This window comes from Notolepis coatsorum (genome assembly GCF_963971535.1).
Source record: "Notolepis coatsorum genome assembly, chromosome: 7".
NCBI lineage: Eukaryota > Metazoa > Chordata > Actinopteri > Aulopiformes > Paralepididae > Notolepis > Notolepis coatsorum.
In genome coordinates, this window is record NC_140171.1 from 3,744,951 (window position 1) to 3,765,722 (window position 20,772).

At 46.9% G+C, this 20,772-nt stretch overlaps 1 protein-coding gene across 1 annotated transcript in view; it reads right to left on the reverse strand.

Moving 5' to 3' along the window:
* Positions 1-1,972: 1,972 nt before the first annotated feature.
* Positions 1,973-20,772, reverse strand: part of usp34 (ubiquitin specific peptidase 34) — a 245,563-nt gene continuing 226,763 nt past the window's right edge. The window contains 3 exon segments of the mRNA XM_084319311.1: positions 1,973-3,714; positions 6,677-6,833; positions 10,500-10,625. Of these exon segments, the coding sequence (XP_084175437.1) occupies positions 2,924-3,714; positions 6,677-6,833; positions 10,500-10,625 (1,074 nt within the window). The 3' untranslated portion in view covers positions 1,973-2,923.

The following is a 20,772-nucleotide window of genomic DNA, read 5'->3' on the forward strand; positions in this document are numbered from 1 at the left end:
AAATCTTTGGATCTTCAGAACAGCTGGTGGCTCCGTTTTAACGAGTATGGAACTTCTGAATATTTGTGTGGGGGGGGGGGGGGGGGGGAGTGTCAGACGTCAGCAAACCAATCATAAAGCCCCAAGCAGAAGTGGGAAGTCAGTGTCAACTATATCTGCAATCTTTCATGAGGCTATTTAAACGAAATGTTCCAAACTAGAGTCGGTATGAACTCAGGGGAACTTGTGTCTTCAATATCACAAAGGCAAGGACACATATAAAAAGTCGACGTATATCAGGGGTAAAACTATGGAATAACTGTGACGACGAATAAAAAATGTGTAGTTAGATGCATCAATTTAAGAAATTATTATATAAGGTGATACATAAATATAAAACCTTATTATTATCCTAATTATATTTTATTTAAAATCGTGACAAAATAAATGAATAAAATGTGTATTTTGTATAAAACTATGAAACTTTTGTAACCTTTTGTTTTAGCAAAATTATGTACCGAATTATGTTTTTTTGTTCAGCCTACACATTTTCAGTAATTTTTATTTTTTTATATAAAATTGCTACTACTGTACATTGCTTTGTAAAAGAAGACCGAAATAAAAATCATTCATTCAGAACACACCAACATTTTTATGGGAAATGCTGCCAGTGTTTACTGTCCTCTCCAGAGTCAGACAAGAAGATAGATATATATGTCCTCTCTGTGCGTTCAGTAGAAAGCTATCCGGCTGCACGCTAGTCTAGTTTAGCACAAATGAATGGAAGCGGATAGGGACCACTAGCCTAGCTTAAAACTCCGGGAGGGGTGTCTTCGGCCAACAGCTAGGCTAGCTGGTCCCATGTTCCCCGTTAATAATAATAATAATAATAATAATAATAATAATAATAATAATAATAATAATAATAATAATAATAAATCAAATTTCTATATCGACTTTCATGAAACCCAAGGTCGCTTACCTCCTTTGGTGAACACTCTTTCCAAGTTGCTGCTCCCAAGCAGTTGAAAAATTGACATATTGATCCCCTCACTACTTTTAAGGACCATCGCAGATTTATTTACACACCTGCAACCGTCACCGAGCCTTCTAGCTAAACAGTAAACAGTCTGTTCTGCTTCGTGCCTACCTTGTAATTTAGTTGTGTTTCAATTATTTCTCTTACCTCTGGGATGTATGCATCATTTGTGTCCAATAGTCTTATCTGGATTGTTCTTTTTGGTTCATTTATTTATTTCATTAAAAATAATTTATAATTATAAAAAATTACGTACGTAGTGAAGGTCAATTATTTTGAGACAATGACCGAGTATAGCTATACATTATCCCGCTTATTACATGGCTAACTTACTAGCAATATACCCAATTAATTTTACACCATCGACGAGACGAGATCAAATGCAGACGTAGTTGTTCTGTGGCTCCGCTGTCAGTCAGCCCAAATAAAGTGATTATTATTATCGCCGGCAGGTGTGTCTGATTGCACTGATGCAGTGTGTGTCAGTGGGCTTGATTGCTCCAGCTGCGAACAGCGGTCATTATTGCTCGGTTGCCCCTGACAGCGGTCAGTTATCGAAAAATAACGGACCGCTGCTATGGGCATCCGAGCGCTATTGACCAATCACATATCAAGCATTTCGGCTAATGTTAAAACGCCATGTAATAAATAATAATAATTTGTTCTTAATTGACCTGCCTGGTTAAATAAAAAGTCTGCTTCCATTCATGTGTGCTAAGCTAGGCTAGCTTGCTGACGGATAGCTTTCTACTGAACGCACAAGAGAGGAAACTGGTCTCCTTCTACGTCGGCGAGTTCCTTAACGTACTTAAAAAGCGACGTGTTTGGCGGCGATATAGAAAGAAAATCTCATGGCTCAAAATACATTTCAGTTCATAAATCTTCATATTAAAATTTTATTAATTTATCCTCTTAAAATCAGAAGAAGAAAACAAAACAAACTGAACAGGTGAAGAAGCCAGAATGACAATAGATTATGGAATGTATTTCAGTAAATAAAATAAAGCTCCAACTGTTACATCAAGTGTGCTTTATTTCAACTTCAGTCAAATAAAGCACCATTTTATATATTCATATATATATAAAGTTATTTATATATATATTTATATAGTTTTTTTTTCCTATACACCTTCAGGCAATGACTAGAGAGGATTCTTTACAGAATCAAGTTCCTTGTGGTTCTTTTTTAATGTACAGGTAAACTTAGTTTGGGTTTTTTTAATGTACAGGTAAACTTAGTTTGGGATATTTTTTAACCACAGAGGCAGAGGCAACTTTTGCGCCTCTTTTTTTTCATAAAGTACAAAACTGGCACGGAGGACACCATTTTATACACAGTAAAAATGCAATAAAATTAAATAACGTTCAGAAAAGAGACAAAACAGTCTGTAAACCTTTCCCCCTTACAGCAACTTCAAAACAAATGATCACTTTTCAAAAACAACTCGGAAACCAGTAAAAAAAAAAAAAAAAAAAGAAGAAAAAAGAAAAAAACACAAAACAAAATGTAATGTAATTTTTTTTTGCCCTTTGAAAAAAATGTGCTATAGCTTGTACAACTTTCTATATTTTTCTTCTTTTATTTTTCTCTTCCCGTCAAACGAATGGTCGGCCGTCCGCGTTGTTCTACAGCAGGGAGGAGAGTGGAGAGAGAGCGTGGGTAAGATGAGTGTCTGGAGCACAGAGAGAGAGAGAGAGAGAGAGAGAGAGAGAGAGAGAGAGAGAAGCGACTCGACACACAGCAGAGACAAACAGCCGGGAGCTTCTCCACCCAAACGGCAAACAGTTCATCTTAAAAAAAAAAAAGAAGAAAAAAAAAAAAGAGAGAAGAAAATAAAAATTAAAAAAAAAAAAAGGAGGTGGAGAAAATCTCCGTGGATCTCACGGAGCTGTGAGTCGGTGGTGTCATGAGGAGGGCGGGCAGGGCCCTTTGCCGGTGGACAGTTTGGTAACTATGGCGATGGTGGCTTCCACCGTCCTGTAGAGCATGTCCAGCATGTCTGGGGGCGGGCCAGTGTTCGACGAGACCTGGGAGGAGGGGGCGTGGCCACCCTCTGGCCCCTCCCCCGCCAGCCCGAGGACCGACGACGGGAAGGCCGGGTCCTCCGACAGGAGGGGCGTGGCAGAGCTAGAGCCCGCCCCCCCCTCCTCCTCCTCCTCCTTCGCCACCTCCCCCTCCCCCCGGCTCCGCCTCTCCTCCTCCCCCGCGGCCGCAGCAGCAGACGACTCGGGGTCCTCCCCGCGCACCACGTACGAGTCCCCGGCCTCCTGCAGGGAGCCGGAGGAGGAGGAGGAGGAGGACGACGAGGACGAGGAAGAGGCCTCCATCTTCTCCTCCTCCTTGTTGGGGGAGGAGGAGGAGGCGTCGGCGTCTGCCGCCGCGTGGGCGGCCTGGGCCTGGGCCTGGGCGGCGGGGGGCTCCGGGGGCGAGGGGGGGTCCTGCTCGGTGCCGGGGTCGATGATCAGGGAGGAGGAGTCTCTGGTCTCCGTGTCGGAGGTGCTGGTGGGCGTGAGGGACTGCTCCTGGGCGTCCGGCTTCAGCAGCTCCGCGCAGGGCGGCAGGGCGGTGGTGGAGGCGGTGGTGGAGGGGGCGCAGGCCGCGCCCATCGCGGAGGCACTGGTGCCCTCCCCGGCCCCCCGCTCGTCATCGCTGCTCACGCGCCGCCTCTTCACCGGGGTGGCTCCCTCTTCCTCCGCTGGGACACAAGCAGACACACACGTGTCAGTTGGCATTCGAATATTTATTTATTTATTTTTCTTTTTATATTATTTTTTTTATGTGTCTATTCATTCCGTTTATGGGGTTTTTCTTCACAGTTGCAGGTAAAGATTAGGCTACACTAATATTATAGTATTAAAAAAATGATTATTATTCATTAACTGGTTCTGCGCCAACAACTAGTATACTCGTTATTGCCCGCCATGCAAATATCGCCAAAAATGAGTTAACTCGTTTTTTGGGATCGTTATTTCGTTTATTCGCTATATCCATCGCTATATCTATTCTTATTACATAGCGTTTTAACATTCGCCAAAATGCTTGATTGTGATTGGTCAATAGTGCTCGGTTGCCCCCGACAGCGGTCAATTATTTCTCGATAATTCACAATTCTGGCCACGCGCGTTTCTGGTCATGTGACATGCGACATGTGCGCCCAATCGCATGACGAGCAGCGTCATAGATCAGGGGTTCCAAACTTTTCAGGCCGGGACCCAGAAAATAAGGCGTCAGAGAGCCGCGGCCCAATGCACATCGTCAGGCTTTTTTTATTTATTTTTTTGCCAGGCGACCGATTTTTTAAGCCAAATATCACTTCAATCCTATTATAATTCAAGTTAGTTATACATTTATATGTGCTATTTATGAGAGGGCTAACTTGTTGCAAAATAATAATGACAATAATAATAGCCTCATTAAAATACTATTGTTGCTTCGGTTGTTTTCAGCGTTTGTGCATTAATCTGTTATTTAGTTTGAAATGTTCGTTGAAATAAGTAGATTTTTCGTTTTTGTTTATTTATTAAGTTAATATAAAACCATATAGTGACATTTTAGAATACAATAGAATATAACTTTAGAAAGCAACTAGAAACACTGTCCTGGCCTGCTTCTAAGTTCAGTGGCCTGACAAAAAATAATAATAATGGATTTTTTTTTTGGGGAATAATCTCGCGGCCCTCCCGTGGCTGCTTGTGCACCACCTTTGGGTCGCGACCCCGACTTTGGGAACCACTGTCTTAGCCCATTTCCGCGTCAAACAGCCTGCAAACGACCTAACGCCTAGTTTATCACTGGTTAAGCTTAGGCGACTCTTTCGCAGTTGGTTAAGGTTAGAGTTTGGAATCAGGGCTGGTGTTCTATCGCCCTGCTCTAAAGACAAACTCTAACCTTAACCAACTTCGAAAGAGCGCCTAAGCTTAACCGTCCAAAGAACTTGCCGTCACACGATTGGGCGCACATGTCACATGACCAGAAACGTCAAAAACGTCAGTGGCCAATCAGATTTCGCAAAACGCACGAACCGTTTTGGTAAAAGTAATGAGGCGGAGGGGACACGTGATGCAAGGCTTCCATCCTCACTACAGCCGACCAGTGGGAGGCATAGTCTAGCAACGTTCAAGACAGGGGAGGGAAGAATTGGAATTTACGAAATTGGGATGAGAAAAAAATAGGAGAAAAAGTGGATAAAAATAAATAAAAACTTTTTAATAAATATCCTCAAACTAAATCCTCAATTTGAAAAAAGTGATTAATCTGATTAAATTAGTATTTTTTTTATTATTAAATCAACTGAATAGACACATACAAAAAAATATATCTTTTATTTTATTTATTAAATATAAAAAAATCAAATGTTGATTTAGAATTAGAATGCCAACGTAACGAACGAAGGTCGAAACGTTGGAACGTTTGGGCTCAGCCCTGGTTCATGTTGAGATGTGTTCAGCTGGATGTGTTCAGCTGGATGTGTTCAGCTGGATGTGTTCAGCTGGATGTGTTCAGCTGGATGTGTTCAGCTGGATGTGTTCAGCTGGATGTGTTCAGCTGGGTGTGTTCAGCTGGGTGTGTTCAGCTGGATGTGTTCAGCTGGATGTGTTCAGCTGGGTGTGTTCAGCTGGATGTGTTCAGCTGGATGTGTTCAGCTGGGTGTGTTCAGCTGGATGTGTTCAGCTGGATGTGTTCAGCTGGATGTGTTCAGCTGGATGTGTTCAGCTGGGTGTGTTCAGCTGGGTGTGTTCAGCTGGGTGTGTTCAGCTGGGTGTGTTCAGCTGGGTGTGTTCACGCTGGGTGTGTTCAGCTGGGTGTGTTCAGCTGGATGTGTTCAGCTGGGTGTGTTCAGCTGGGTGTGTTCACGCTGGGTGTGTTCAGCTGGGTGTGTTCAGCTGGATGTGTTCAGCTGGGTGTGTTCAGCTGGGTGTGTTCACGCTGGGTGTGTTCAGCTGGATGTGTTCAGCTGGATGTGTTCAGCTGGATGTGTTCAGCTGGATGTGTTCAGCTGGGTGTGTTCACGCTGGGTGTGTTCAGCTGGATGTGTTCAGCTGGGTGTGTTCAGCTGGATGTGTTCAGCTGGATGTGTTCAGCTGGATGTGTTCAGCTGGATGTGTTCAGCTGGATGTGTTCAGCTGGATGTGTTCACGCTGGGTGTGTTCAGCTGGGTGTGTTCACGCTGGGTGTGTTCAGCTGGGTGTGTTCAGCTGGGTGTGTTCAGCTGGATGTGTTCAGCTGGATGTGTTCAGCTGGATGTGTTCAGCTGGGTGTGTTCAGCTGGGTGTGTTCAGCTGGATGTGTTCAGCTGGGTGTGTTCAGCTGGATGTGTTCAGCTGGGTGTGTTCAGCTGGGTGTGTTCAGCTGGATGTGTTCAGCTGGGTGTGTTCAGCTGGATGTGTTCAGCTGGATGTGTTCACGCTGGATGTGTTCAGCTGGGTGTGTTCAGCTGGATGTGTTCAGCTGGGTGTGTTCAGCTGGGTGTGTTCAGCTGGGTGTGTTCAGCTGGGTGTGTTCATGTTGAGATGTGTTCAGCTGGGTGTGTTCAGCTGGGTGTGTTCAGCTGGGTGTGTTCAGCTGGGTGTGTTCAGCTGGGTGTGTTCATGTTGAGATGTGTTCAGCTGGGTGTGTTCAGCTGGGTGTGTTCACGCTGGGTGTGTTCACGCTGGTACCTTTGGCCTTGCGGTCCTTGGCCTCCAGCTCCAGAGCGCTGCGCTGCTGGACACACGAGCCACACTTGGTGAGCAGCTCCTGCAGGGCGGGGCCCAGCGCCGGCTCCACGGCCTGGGGGGGGTGCACCGAGAGCAGCAGCACCAACACACGGAGGTCCTGGAGGAGGGAGAGGGAGGGGAGGGAGGGAGGAGAGGGAGGGAGGGAGGAGGAGAGGGGAGGAGAGGGAGGGAGGGAGGGAGGAGGAGAGGGGAGGGAGGGAGGGAGGGAGGGAGGAGAGGGAGGGAGGGAGGGGAGGGAGGAAGTGAGGGAGGGAGGGGAGGGAGGGAGGAAGGGAGGGAGGGAGGGAGGGAGGGGAGGGAGGGAGGGAGGGAGGGAGGGAGGGAGGGAGGGAGGGAGGGAGGGAGGGAGGGAGGGAGGAGGGAGGGAGGGAGGGAGGGAGGGAGGGAGGGGAGAGGGAGGGAGGGAGGAGAGGGAGGGAGGAGAGGGAGGGAGGGAGGGAGGGAGGGGAGGGAGGGAGGGAGGGAGGGAGGGAGGGAGGGGAGGAGGGAGGGAGGGAGGGAGGGAGGGAGGGAGGGAGGAGGGAGGGAGGGAGGGAGGGAGGGAGGGGAGGTAGGGAGGGGAGGGAGGAAGGGAGGGAGGGAGGGGAGGAGGGAGGGAGGGAGGGAGGGAGGGAGGGGAGGTAGGGAGGGGAGGGAGGAAGGGAGGGAGGGAGGGGAGGGAGGGAGGGAGGGAGGGAGGGAGGGAGGGAGGGAGGGAGGGAGGGAGGGAGGGGAGGGAGGGAGGCATTATTTGATTTTGATTTTATTACGGATCCACATTAGGTGGTGCCATAGCAACCAGCTAGTCTTCCTGGGGTCCACACAAAAAAAAAAAAAAAAAATTATTGCAAAACAAAATTATTAAAAGTCAGTCTCAACACACGATGCATAATGAAGCTGAATGAATGAATGAATGAATGAATGAAAACTTTATTTAACAGATTGCAGAATGGGTACAATACAGCAGGGCTCTACGCTAACCTTTTTCCCAAGGAGCACATGTGCTCCTAAATGAAAAAATGTAGGCGCACACAAAGAAATTTAGGAGCACCCAAAAATATTTAGGAGCACAGTGAAAATATTTCAAGTAATAGATTTTTTCTTTTTTTCACAAATAAATGTATATTTGTACTGTGCGTGCAAACGGGAACGGGACACACATCTGTGCAATAGCACATACCACCAAAGTCACTGGACCACTGTGTGCGTGTGTGTGTATCTGCGTGTGCAAACGGGAATGGGACACAGACATTTTAACTATTAATTAAGTGATTAATGCCTACTGTGGCAAAGTTGTAGCCAACAACTAGGCCTAATAAGAAAGGCAGTGACTGTGGTGATTTATACTAACCACTAGATGGCCCCATCTACCAGGGTACATGGACCACACCGCTACACAGTCTGTATAACTATGATAATGAGACACCTGTTGCTTGTTGACGTGTACGTTACCTACCTACCTGTTGTATGCTACCTAACTACTACCAGGACCTAAATAAATGATATTGAAAGAACCCCAGTTTCTTCATTGATGGACAGAAACATTACATGGTACCAGGAGTGGGGTCAAGTCCTAAGAAGGAATCGATGAAGCTTGTTGAAAACACCAGAGACACTTGGAGAACAGTCAACCGCTGATGACGAAACTTGCCACCACCAGCTGACCAGACACCTTCAACACCAGTACTGAGAAGATCTACACGTCAGTCTAGACCACCTGACAGACTTCAGTATTTGTAAACAAACAAAAAGGAGACACTGGCATTACCACCAGGGCCATCAGTAGATGGGGGAGCTAGTGTTGCTCTTCTAGAAAAATAATCCTTTCAGGGTTGCCTATTGAAATACTGTACACCTCCAGTACAGAAACATTGTTTATGAGTTTGCTTGTCAGGTAGACCATTGATTGACAGTCGATTCTGACAATTACGTCACACCGCTTGCACTCTGGCTGTTCGGCGCTGCAGCTTGACCCTATTGCTCACCTCTGCTGTTGATAACGCTAGCCAAGTTAGCTGTACACACATACACAGTGGGCCAGTTACTTTGGTGTAGGGGTGTAACAATGCATCGCAATGCATCGATCCTAAGGGGAAAATTCAACTGCATCGATTTGAAAATGTTAGAATCGATTATCGCAATTTTAATGTGTACACGTTATGTTATTGTCATGTCCGTTACAGCCAACACAACGACATACGCTACTGCATCAACGTTATGATTAACAAAGCAAGGCATTCGTTTTGTTGCATTAACATTATATTACTATTGCTATCGATACATCTAGGTGTTCTCAAATCTATTGCTATTGGTAAGACTAGAATATTACATTAACTTAATGGTACTTGTGTCTCAGAAAACGATCGCATATCACAATGGCGGACTCTCAGGAAGTAAAAGAGAAAATGAGAGCTTCCGATTGGTCATTTCCTTTTTTTTTTTTTTAAAGCAGTCACATCACCCTACTGTGATTGGACCGTTGGCTTGAGTGCAATGTGGGACTTGTAGTTTTTGAACGATTATAGTGGAGAAAAAAGCACGATTGAGGCTGTAATCTTGAGTCGCACACCGTGTGAGTAATTGATTTTTCCGTTTCGCACACACATATTTCTAGGGGCATATGCGAGCAATATGGTCGCACTGTAGAGCCCTGTACAGTACGGCTCAATACACGCAATTGTTAAGGGGATGCAGACCAGAGAAAGACGTTTGTCTTGTTTACATCAGGGTCCCCCATTTTCAATTCAGTGACATTTATGACATACACAACATACATGACATCTATGGCATAGGGACATACATGACATACAGGTATACAGTACCGTTACATTTGTGACATATACGATATGCAAATATACAGTACCGTTACCCATAGATCCTAACAGAGAATATATACATATGATGGGGAGCTGTTTCTTGCCTCCCACAAGCCGGCTGCAATGTGGACTAAGTCATACATAGCACAAGTCCCCTCCGGTACTTGAGGTAACAGCAGTCGCATCTTTTCACCTGCGCAGCTCGATCTCTCAGTGGCGAGGAGTAACGCGTGGGAGGCTCACGCTGCCCCCGACACTTCCTGATTCTACTGCGCAGGCGCACCAACCGACCTGTAGGAGTCGCTGTCCACAACGCCCGATCCCCACCCATCAGTTTCCCACCCCCTAATACGGCCAATGTGTATTAGTATGAACGACCAGCTAAACTGAAAGCAAATGTGGAGCGCTGGGCTCGAACAGGCGAGCCCAGCGTCTCTCCAGATTTAGTGGCGAGCGCCTTGCCCACTACGCCACGTAGCCGCCCAATACATATAAACATATATACATGTGTTGGTACGTACAGCAGGTTGCTGGTCTTGTATATATGTTTATATGTATTTATATATGTGTTGGTACGTACAGCGTTCAGCAGACACCTGGTCTTGTATATATGTTTATATATATATATATGTGTGTGTTGGTACGTTCAGCTGGTCTTGTATATATGTTTATATGTATTTATATATATATGTTTATATGTATTTATATATGTATGTGTGTGTGTTGGTACGTACAGCGTTCAGCAGGTCTTGTATATATGTTTATATGTATTTATATATATGTTTATATGTATTTATATATATATGAATTTATATATATATGTTTATATGTATTTATATATGTGTGTTGGTACATACAGCGTTCAGCTGGTCTTGTATATATGTTTATATGTATTTATATATATATGTTTATATGTATTTATATATATATGTTTATATGTATTTATATGTATGTGTGTTGGTACGTACAGCGTTCAGCAGAATGCTTGTCTTGCTCAGCTCCGGCTGCAGACTGTGTTGTTCACTCAGCAGGTTGCTGACCAGGACATTCACCAGGTTGGTACAGCTGGGGCCCGACAGGACCTGGGCCTGCACCTAGAACACAACACACAGTATTATTATTACTACTATTATTATTATTATTATTACTACTATTATTATTACTATTATTATTACTATTACTATTATTATTATTATTATTATTATTACTATTACTATTACTATTATTATTATTATTATTATTATTATTATTATTATTATTATTATTATTATTATTATTATTATTATTATTATTATTATTATTATTATTATTATGCTGGGGCCTGACAGCACCTGGGCCTGCACCTAGAACACAACACAGATTATTATTATTACTACTATTATTATCACTATCATTATTATTATAATTATTTAGGGCTGACCTTCGAAGCTTTTTTTGGCAATCAAAGCTTCGGGGCCGAGCTTCGATTTTAATTCGAAGCTTCGGGGAAAAAAATAATAATAATTATTTTTTTTTATCTTATGTTGTGGGACTTGTACAGCACTTTGGTAAACTTTGTTGTTTTTAAATGTGCTCTATAAATAAAGTGGATTGGATTAATTAATTAAGTAGCCCCTTTCGTGACTGTGACGCAGCCAACAAGGTTTCACTCTCACAGCCAACGACATGACATTACATAATTATGTTGCAACCTTTGTCTATCAAGCAAACAATTATATAAATATTTATATGTAGTTGATAGAGAGAAAGGCAGAATTCAACTTAATTAAGCACGTTTTATTAAGACATATTTTTATATGGGTTGGGACACTTTAAAAAAGCAGCACAATGAACACAAATCTGTCCGACAGTCTTAAATAACAAACGCCATTGCTTCGCTTCTTCGTCGACATGTCTGCTGCACATGTCCTTGTTGTTTTCAACACAGATAATCTCCACATGCTTGTTGTAGAGAGGTGGAGTCGAGGCGCTGCTTACTTTCGTTTCATTGGAATGGAGGCGGGAAGGCGCCGCTTATTTTCGTTTCATTGGAATGGAGGCGCAAGATTTGAGAAAAAATAAATAATTATAATTAAAAAAAAAAATTTACTTAGATTTTTTTTTTTATGTTCGAAGCTTGTGCCATCGAACGAAGCTTCGAAGTATTTAACACTTTGGTCGCCAGGCTTATATTCTTAATAAACCATCGCACGCCAGCTCTATTTGTCTATGGAGAAGTTCCCCTTCTTTGCAGGGCTATAACTTTTTAAATTGTATTGCTAAATTGACATTACTATGGCCCATTCAACATCAAGTATCTATTGTTCAGGGTGTAGCAACGTTATACTTTTCCATTCACATATTCATACTAAAATACGGTCTAAAGTATAAGTATGGTTTTTATCATTTTCTGCAGCTTTCTCCAGAACGTGATTTATAGCCCTAAATGCATTATATTGATGATTGTATACAGTTTGATAGCAATCTGCGCGAGATAAAACATTTCAAATGGACGTTGTTGTGAAGGGCCAGATTAAACCGAATATATATATTTATTATATATATATATTTAATTGTATTTGTATATTCTCTAATATTCCCTGATATCCCTTGTATATTCCTTGTACAATATGCATTGAATATCCATTCTAGCCTACTGAACATCCCATAATAGTCTCCATTCTACTATTGGTCGAGACCTTGGTGCCAGGCTGCCATACCCCCCAGACCCAGTTCAAACGTACCGCTCAACATGTACGAACAAGTCCTAGTTCCGCGTAGGAATCTGGCTACCGCACCACTAATGGGACTATTTGTTCATAGTGCGTATATATACTGCGCTACTAAAGTAGGACTTCCTTTTCAGTCCAGTTTCTTACCCTCCAATAGAGTGACAGACGTAAAGCCTCCCCGCGACGCCACGTGTGGGAGTAAGGCCAAGTTCGGCCTACCATCGGTATTGAGACATCGTGTATATTAATATTTGAATAGTCATATTTGGCACTATATCGTCGAGTTGGACGTAGTCTATTAAGCTAATAATAGTCTGTTAATATATAGTGCTTCGTGCGGTGAGAATACTACCGTAGTCAGTACCCCATCGTTTCGGGCAGAGAACTGGCTGTTTATCCAGGATGGTCGACCCCATGTGAGATTGCACCCGAGGAGCCCCAGAGCAGACGAGCGAGTGGACCTGTATACCGGATTATTCTACCGACGACAGCCCGCCTTCCCAGGCACGGATTATGCTTTGTATACGTTGATTATTCCCTGGATAAAGACCCCCGACACTGCCGTGTGTTGGAACCCCCCCCCCTGGAGAGGACGCAAGGTGAGGAGACGCTCTGCAAGACGAGGTCGCTTCACGTCTCTCCTCCGTGGACCGGAGGACGCCGGCCCACAAAGAGTCCATCTGCTTTCATCTGTGGTCCAAGGATCGCCGGCGCATTGAACGGCACTACAGTGGGTTCACCTGGGATACCCTTGGCCGGATGAGGCTGCCGGACTCTACCCCCCCCCCCCTTCCTACTCCTGTCGGCTTACAAGCGACCGGATTAACCCCCCCCCCTAGTGTATCCAGTCTATAATCATTAAAGTATCATTGCTGTTATTCCTTAAACTATTCCAGGTCGTATATGTACCACCTGCGCCTTCAGAGATTGGACATTCTCTATTGATATACCGACGAATACTCTTGCCATAAAAGTGCATACTAATTCCCATTCATAAATGTGATTGATTTGATTAAGTGCTTGCTCTACACACCATCGCTGTGTAGAAATAAAGACCTATTTCTAATTCGTACATTTGTGTTGGATCCGTTTCATCTACGTGACAGTGTTCATCATAATATATTTATGCCGAGTACTGGGTGGCCGAATATTAAGTACAAAGGTAGTGGTAGTAAGTATCATATCTAGTAATACAGTCAGGGAATTGTACCCCTCAGTTACAATTGGTCCTTCGAGCCGGATGGTAATTAGTGTAATATTAATATAGTGTTATTAATATTGAAATGGCCTATGATGAACACTCCACGAAACGATCCTCCTAACCAACGCCCGCAGCGTGAACGACGGCTCCCTCAGTACTTAGAGGCTTACGCTGTCAGTCAACAACCTAGTCTTCTACTAACAGTAAACGCGGTAAAACTAGAAAGTAAAAGTATGTCTAACCCCAACGCCCAGACTACCCCGACCATAGAGGCCCCTACGGGTTCTAATGTAACTGACCAAGTTCACGGTGGGGACCAGTGGGAACCAGACATGACTTCACACCCCGCCAGTACTGAAGAAGTAGTCCCCGATGAGTCCCGGGAGGAATACAACGCTACCGAGAGAGAACTCGGCACGGAAGAAGACGGGGAGAGCACCGTGGAGATAGAGCTCCAAGGCTCCGCAAGGAGTACCCCGAAGGAAGGCTCCCCTATACAACCGCCTTCTCCCAGCGAGGCAGAGAGGACCCTACAGCAGGCCTTCCTCATCAGCCTGAACGCCGCTGCTGAACGCGACCGACTGCAGATCCAGCAGCGGAGCGAAGAAGAGCATATACGTCTAGAAATAAGACGCATTCAGAGGGAAGAGAATGTGGCCCGAGACCGAGCAGACAGCCAGCGAGCAGCTGCTGGTGCTCTACGGGACGCAGAGCGCGACAGACAGCAAGCGCAACTAATAGAACAGCTGATCAGACGGACAACACCCTCTCCCTCCGCCAGAGGCTCCAGGAACTCGTCTAGACACACCTCCAGGGCGGCATCCCCTAGCCGAGTAAACAACCCTGAACTTGACCAACAGACGAGGTCTATACCCCCCACAGACCACCTCCCCCCACCGGTCCAAGCGAGACCTAGCAACCGGGAAGGAGCAGCATATCCTGTGGAGAGGCTAAACCAGAGACTACAAGCACTGGATGACCTAACTGAAGACGAAGAGGAAGAGGAGGAGAACCACGCCCGACGACAGCACAGTACTCTACCGGACCAGGAGGTCCGGTACAGCCCAGGCTATACTCCCGCGGAGCTGCGCTACAGACCCCCGACTCTATACACGGGTGAGCACGACGCACGACCCGCACCGAGGAACAGCACCTGGACAAGCGGGCCATGGTACACTGCCGGTACCAGCCCATACCAAGGAGCGGGAGGAGACTCGCCTAGGAGGCCTCTCCCCCAACGCTCGCCGATGTATCCACAGTCAGCGTCATACATTGGCACGCCTATGGTACCCGACTTCACCCAAGAGAACCGGGCCCAGTATACAGAACTCTGCATGTGTCTGGAGACCATGTTGGTGGATGTATTGGATGAACGCCATAAATACGCCATCCTACTGAAGCACTTAAAGGTACCCCGCGCACATAATATAGCGCTCGCCTACGCGACTTCCACCACCCCATACACAGCAGCGCTGGTAGCATTGGACCAGAGGTATGGGCGCATATGGGATTACGTGATCCAGGAGATCCGACACATCGACCGCTTACCCCCAGCAATAGACAATCGAGCACTGGACGACCTGTCCATCAGAGTGCAGTCCCTGGTAGGGATGTTGGGAGCGCAGAGAGAGAAGGGGAGGCATGAACTTTACGCCAACTCAAATGTGGAAAGGATCTTGGAGAAGCTGCCGCCCGCTCGACAGGAGCGTTTTAGGCGGCAGAGAGACCACAGAGACCACCGAGACCCGAATGGCCCCGAACCGAACCTCCTCGATCTAGCAGACTTCCTGGCGAGAGAAGTCAGCAGCCTACGGCTAGATACATTCGGACGGAGCACCCCTGGCTCCAGAGAAGGAACCAGACGACTAAATGATGGAAGAAGATCGGTGACTGTGATGCACCAATCGGAGTCAGTACCGAGCAGCAGGAGCCGCAGTACCCCCTCCAGAACGGAGAAGTGGAAGATAGTGTGCCCCTACTGTGAGAAAGAACACTGGCTAGCGCAATGTGACTCCTTCCCCAAGCTGAACGCGGAGGAAGCAAGTCAATGGATAAAGTCCAACAAGCGCTGTTTTCGCTGTGCGCGCTCACACATGGCAGCCGAATGCCGCTTAAAGAAAAGGTGCACCAAGTGCGATGGAGCCCATCTGGACATACTTCACGACAGTAACAGACGGCGCCCTTCACCCGCACCATCCAGCAGCAAAGCGAGCGTCATGTACATCGATCCCGCCAGCAGCAGTGGAGCCCGAGTACTCCTAAAAGTAGTGCGTGTGACACTAAGCTACCAGAATAAAGTCCTGGACACTTACGCCGTCCTCGATGACGGGTCAGAGAAGACCCTTCTGCTCGCCTCCGCTGCGGCCCAGCAGAGGCCGCAGCGGTCCGAATGACAATTCGGACAATAAGACGAGATTTGAAGACGATAAAGGGCGAGAATGTCTCATTCTCTATCGCAGCAAGCGGCCAGCCTGAGCGACGGTACCAGATTACAGACGCTTTCACCAGCCAAGAAATAGGACTGTCGCGGTACACATACCCCGTCGCCAAGCTGATGGAGAAATATGCACATCTGCGCAAGTTACCGATCCCGCTCATAGACAATGCTATGCCGACCCTGTTGATAGGCTCCGACCATGCAGACCTCATTGTCCCGATAGACCGGGTTCATACCGGACCCCGAGGCTGTCCTGCAGCAGTCGAGACCCGTTTGGGATGGACTCTCCAAGGCCCGCTTGCCAAATCTCTCAACCGAAGTACAGCCACTAGATGTCTCCACTCCCGAGTCACAGAGGGAGAAACCGCACTCCTGCAACACGTAGAGCGGTTATGGACCTTGGAACAAATGCCCTTTAAGAACGGAAAGAAAGACATTCGCTCTAAAGATGACATTTACGCCATTCACTTCCTCGAGACAGGGACCAAGAGAGTCCCGGTCAACGGCGTGTTGAGATACGCCACGCCACTCCTGCGGCGAGAAGGAATGCCTACTTTCCACGCCAAGACAGACGCCACAGAACGGTGCCTGCTGAACACGGAGCGGCGCTTAGCCAAGAACCCCGCCCAAGAGAGTGTATACCGCGCTGAGATTGAGAAGCTCATCACAGCGGGACACGTCACAAAGATGGACATTAAAGAGGCTGACCAGACCACTGAATCGTGGTACGTGCCTCACCACAAGGTCCATCACAACGGTAAAGACCGCATAGTATTTAACTGCAGCTACCAGATCGGATCCCAAAATCTGAATAAAGAGTTACTGCCCGGTCCCACACTCGGCCCCTCCCTACTCAGCGTTCTACTCCGCTTCCGCCAGGAAAAGGTGGCCATCAGCGGGGACATTAAAGGAATGTTCCTGCAGGTGAGATTAGTAGAGGAGGACAAGCCCCTGTTACGGTTCCTATGGAGAGAGAAGCCAGGAGATGAGCGCCCAGCCATCTACCAGTGGGAAGTCCTCCCCTTCGGAACGACGTGCAGCCCCTGCTGTGCTACATTTGCACTACAGAAACATGTAGCAGAGGACCCAGCAGCGGACGAAGAGGTCCGACACAGCGTAAAGAACAGCTTCTACGTAGACAACTGTCTACAAAGACCATCAACCCAGGAAGAAGCCGAGGCTCTCCTGATTAAACTCCGCGCCTCATTGATCAAAGGCGGCTTTGATCTCAGGCAGTGGGCCAGCAGCGATCCGCAAGTACTGCGCAGCCTCTCCTCCGAGGACAAGGCAGCCAGCAGCGAGACCTGGATGGCTACAATCCCGGGAGAAGCCCAGGAGATGACCCTGGGATTGGTGTGGCGATTCAAAACAGATTCGCTTCACTACAGACACAAGCCCCTGACTACGGAGCAGGGAAGGCCGGCGGCGGCGCCGACCACCAGACGGAGTGTGTACACAACACTCGCCCGACAATATGACCCGCTAGGATGTATTCTACCGTACACCACCAGGGCAAAAATGATTGTACGAGCATTGTGGGACAAGGACCAGGGCTGGGACGACCCCATTCCCGCACACCTTGCATCCACCTGGAGAGAGTGGGAGATGGAGCTCCACTCACTCCCAGGCGTTAATATGCGCCGAAGCTACTTCCCACCCACGGTGAGGCCAGAGACATGTAAAATGGACTTACACGTCTTCAGTGACGCCTCAGAGGTCGCATACGGATCAGTAGCCTACTTGCGGGCCCAAGAAAAGGGGGGAGAGATCTACACAGCATTTGTCCTCGCCCGCTCGAGAATAGCCCCACGCAAGCAACAATCTATCCCACGTCTAGAGCTCTGCGCAGCCCTAGCCGGAGCGCACCTAGCCACGCTCATCCAACGTGAGCTCACCATACCGGTGTCTAGAACAATCCTGTGGTCAGATTCCACGACAGTACTCGCCTGGATCCAATCGGACTCATGCAAGTACAAAGTCTTCGTGGGAGTCAGAGTCACCGAGATTCAAGACTTAACCGAAGAGTTAACCGGAGAAACAGAGTGGCGCTACGTTGATACAAAACAGAACCCAGCTGACGTCATCACCCGGGGGATGCCCCTGGATGACCTCACCCGTCACAATGCTTACAGTGACGGCCCCGCATTCCTAAGACTCCCGGAAGGACAGTGGCCCATGCCTATCCCGAGGGAAGCAAGTCCAGAGGAGGTGGAAAATAAGAAGTCTGTGTTCTGTGGATTGAGCACTGTTATCTCCGCAGACCCCAACACACTCCTGATGGGGCGGCTAGATCCTGCATTACCCCAGACAATGTACCGGCCTGAAGAAGCGAAAGGCCGACGAATGTGGAGGTACAGCCAAGTATTAGCCGACAAGTTTTGGAGCAGTTTCCTACTGCACTACCTACCGTCTCTACAGACCCGCCAGAAGTGGGTAAAGGAGAGAGACAATTTGACAGAAGGAACAGTCGTCATGATTATTGATCAATCACTGCCCAGAGCTATGTGGCCGGCCGGCCGCATAAGCAAAGTGATCACCGGTGCCGACGGCAAGGTCCGAGCAGCTGAAGTGCTTGTCCAGGGTCGCACTTACACCCGTCCCGTGGCGAGGCTCATAGAACTGCCCCGACTCCCAGACACAATCGATGATGACCATGACCCTATAACCCTATGACTTTGTGAAGTTGACTGACCCCTACAGCAAACCCTTATGTGTAAATAGACAACGCGATTAATCTGTCTCTGCTTAACTGATTAGGTCTGGGACCAATCAGGGGGTGGCTGTTGTGAAGGGCCAGATTAAACCGAATATATATATTTATTATATATATATATTTAATTGTATTTGTATATTCTCTAATATTCCCTGATATCCCTTGTATATTCCTTGTACAATATGCATTGAATATCCATTCTAGCCTACTGAACATCCCATAATAGTCTCCATTCTACTATTGGTCGAGACCTTGGTGCCAGGCTGCCATACCCCCCAGACCCAGTTCAAACGTACCGCTCAACATGTACGAACAAGTCCTAGTTCCGCGTAGGAATCTGGCTACCGCACCACTAATGGGACTATTTGTTCATAGTGCGTATATATACTGCGCTACTAAAGTAGGACTTCCTTTTCAGTCCAGTTTCTTACCCTCCAATAGAGTGACAGACGTAAAGCCTCCCCGCGACGCCACGTGTGGGAGTAAGGCCAAGTTCGGCCTACCATCGGTATTGAGACATCGTGTATATTAATATTTGAATAGTCATATTTGGCACTATATCGTCGAGTTGGACGTAGTCTATTAAGCTAATAATAGTCTGTTAATATATAGTGCTTCGTGCGGTGAGAATACTACCGTAGTCAGTACCCCATCGTTTCGGGCAGAGAACTGGCTGTTTATCCAGGATGATCGACCCCATGTGAGATTGCACCCGAGGAGCCCCAGAGCAGACGAGCGAGTGGACCTGTATACCGGATTATTCTACCGACGACAGCCCGCCTTCCCAGGCACGGATTATGCTTTGTATACGTTGATTATTCCCTGGATAAAGACCCCCGACACTGCCGTGTGTTGGAACCCCCCCCCCTGGAGAGGACGCAAGGTGAGGAGACGCTCTGCAAGACGAGGTCGCTTCACGTCTCTCCTCCGTGGACCGGAGGACGCCGGCCCACAAAGAGTCCATCTGCTTTCATCTGTGGTCCAAGGATCGCCGGCGCATTGAACGGCACTACAGTGGGTTCACCTGGGATACCCTTGGCCGGATGAGGCTGCCGGACTCTACCCCCCCCCCCCCTTCCTACTCCTGTCGGCTTACAAGCGACCGGATTAACCCCCCCCCCTAGTGTATCCAGTCTATAATCATTAAAGTATCATTGCTGTTATTCCTTAAACTATTCCAGGTCGTATATGTACCACCTGCGCCTTCAGAGATTGGACATTCTCTATTGATATACCGACGAATACTCTTGCCATAAAAGTGCATACTAATTCCCATTCATAAATGTGATTGATTTGATTAAGTGCTTGCTCTACACACCATCGCTGTGTAGAAATAAAGACCTATTTCTAATTCGTACATTTGTGTTGGATCCGTCTCATCTACGTGACAGTGTTCATCATAATATATTTATGCCGAGTACTGGGTGGCCGAATATTAAGTACAAAGGTAGTGGTAGTAAGTATCATATCTAGTAATACAGTCAGGGAATTGTACCCCTCAGTTACAGACGTGCTTCTAGAAGTTACTACTTATCATTTGATGTCGACCGGATGGGGGGGGGGGGGGGGGGGGGGTCGTTTATAATTCCGTGGCCAACGTTAGATGATTCATCTAGTGTGGGTGATATGATCATCAGAGCAGTTTATATGGAACACGTTAAAAAATAACGCTGAATCTTACCCCAGTCTCCTCGGGCCATTGGGCGATGAGCGTGGAGCAGAAATATTCCTATTATGGGATGTAGAAATATGCGATCCATCTCCAGGTTGTATAATAGTATATACGTCCAAATCATGTTGTTTATCGAGTTATTGGTAACGGATTGCTATCCATTGCGTCTAGCTCGAGTCCTGGGACTATTAGCGAGTGATCGGACCGAATTGGAATGAGCACCAGCTTCCATTTCCTGTTTCCTGTCTGGGCGATCCGCCGATCGGCCACCAGATGGCGGTCTTGAACCGTTGGAGAGTTGAGAGGGGATCAACAGTAGATCTCAAGTCTCCGGGGGAGAAATATGATTGCGATCACAGATTTTTGAAATATTGATATCAAAGACGTGGTACGGCGTCTTTGGCAGAATGAGCATGGCGAGGAATGACGTGGTAAGGCGTTTTTGGCGACCATAGTGTTAAGACAGCCCTATTATTATTACTATCATTATTATTACTATTATTATTA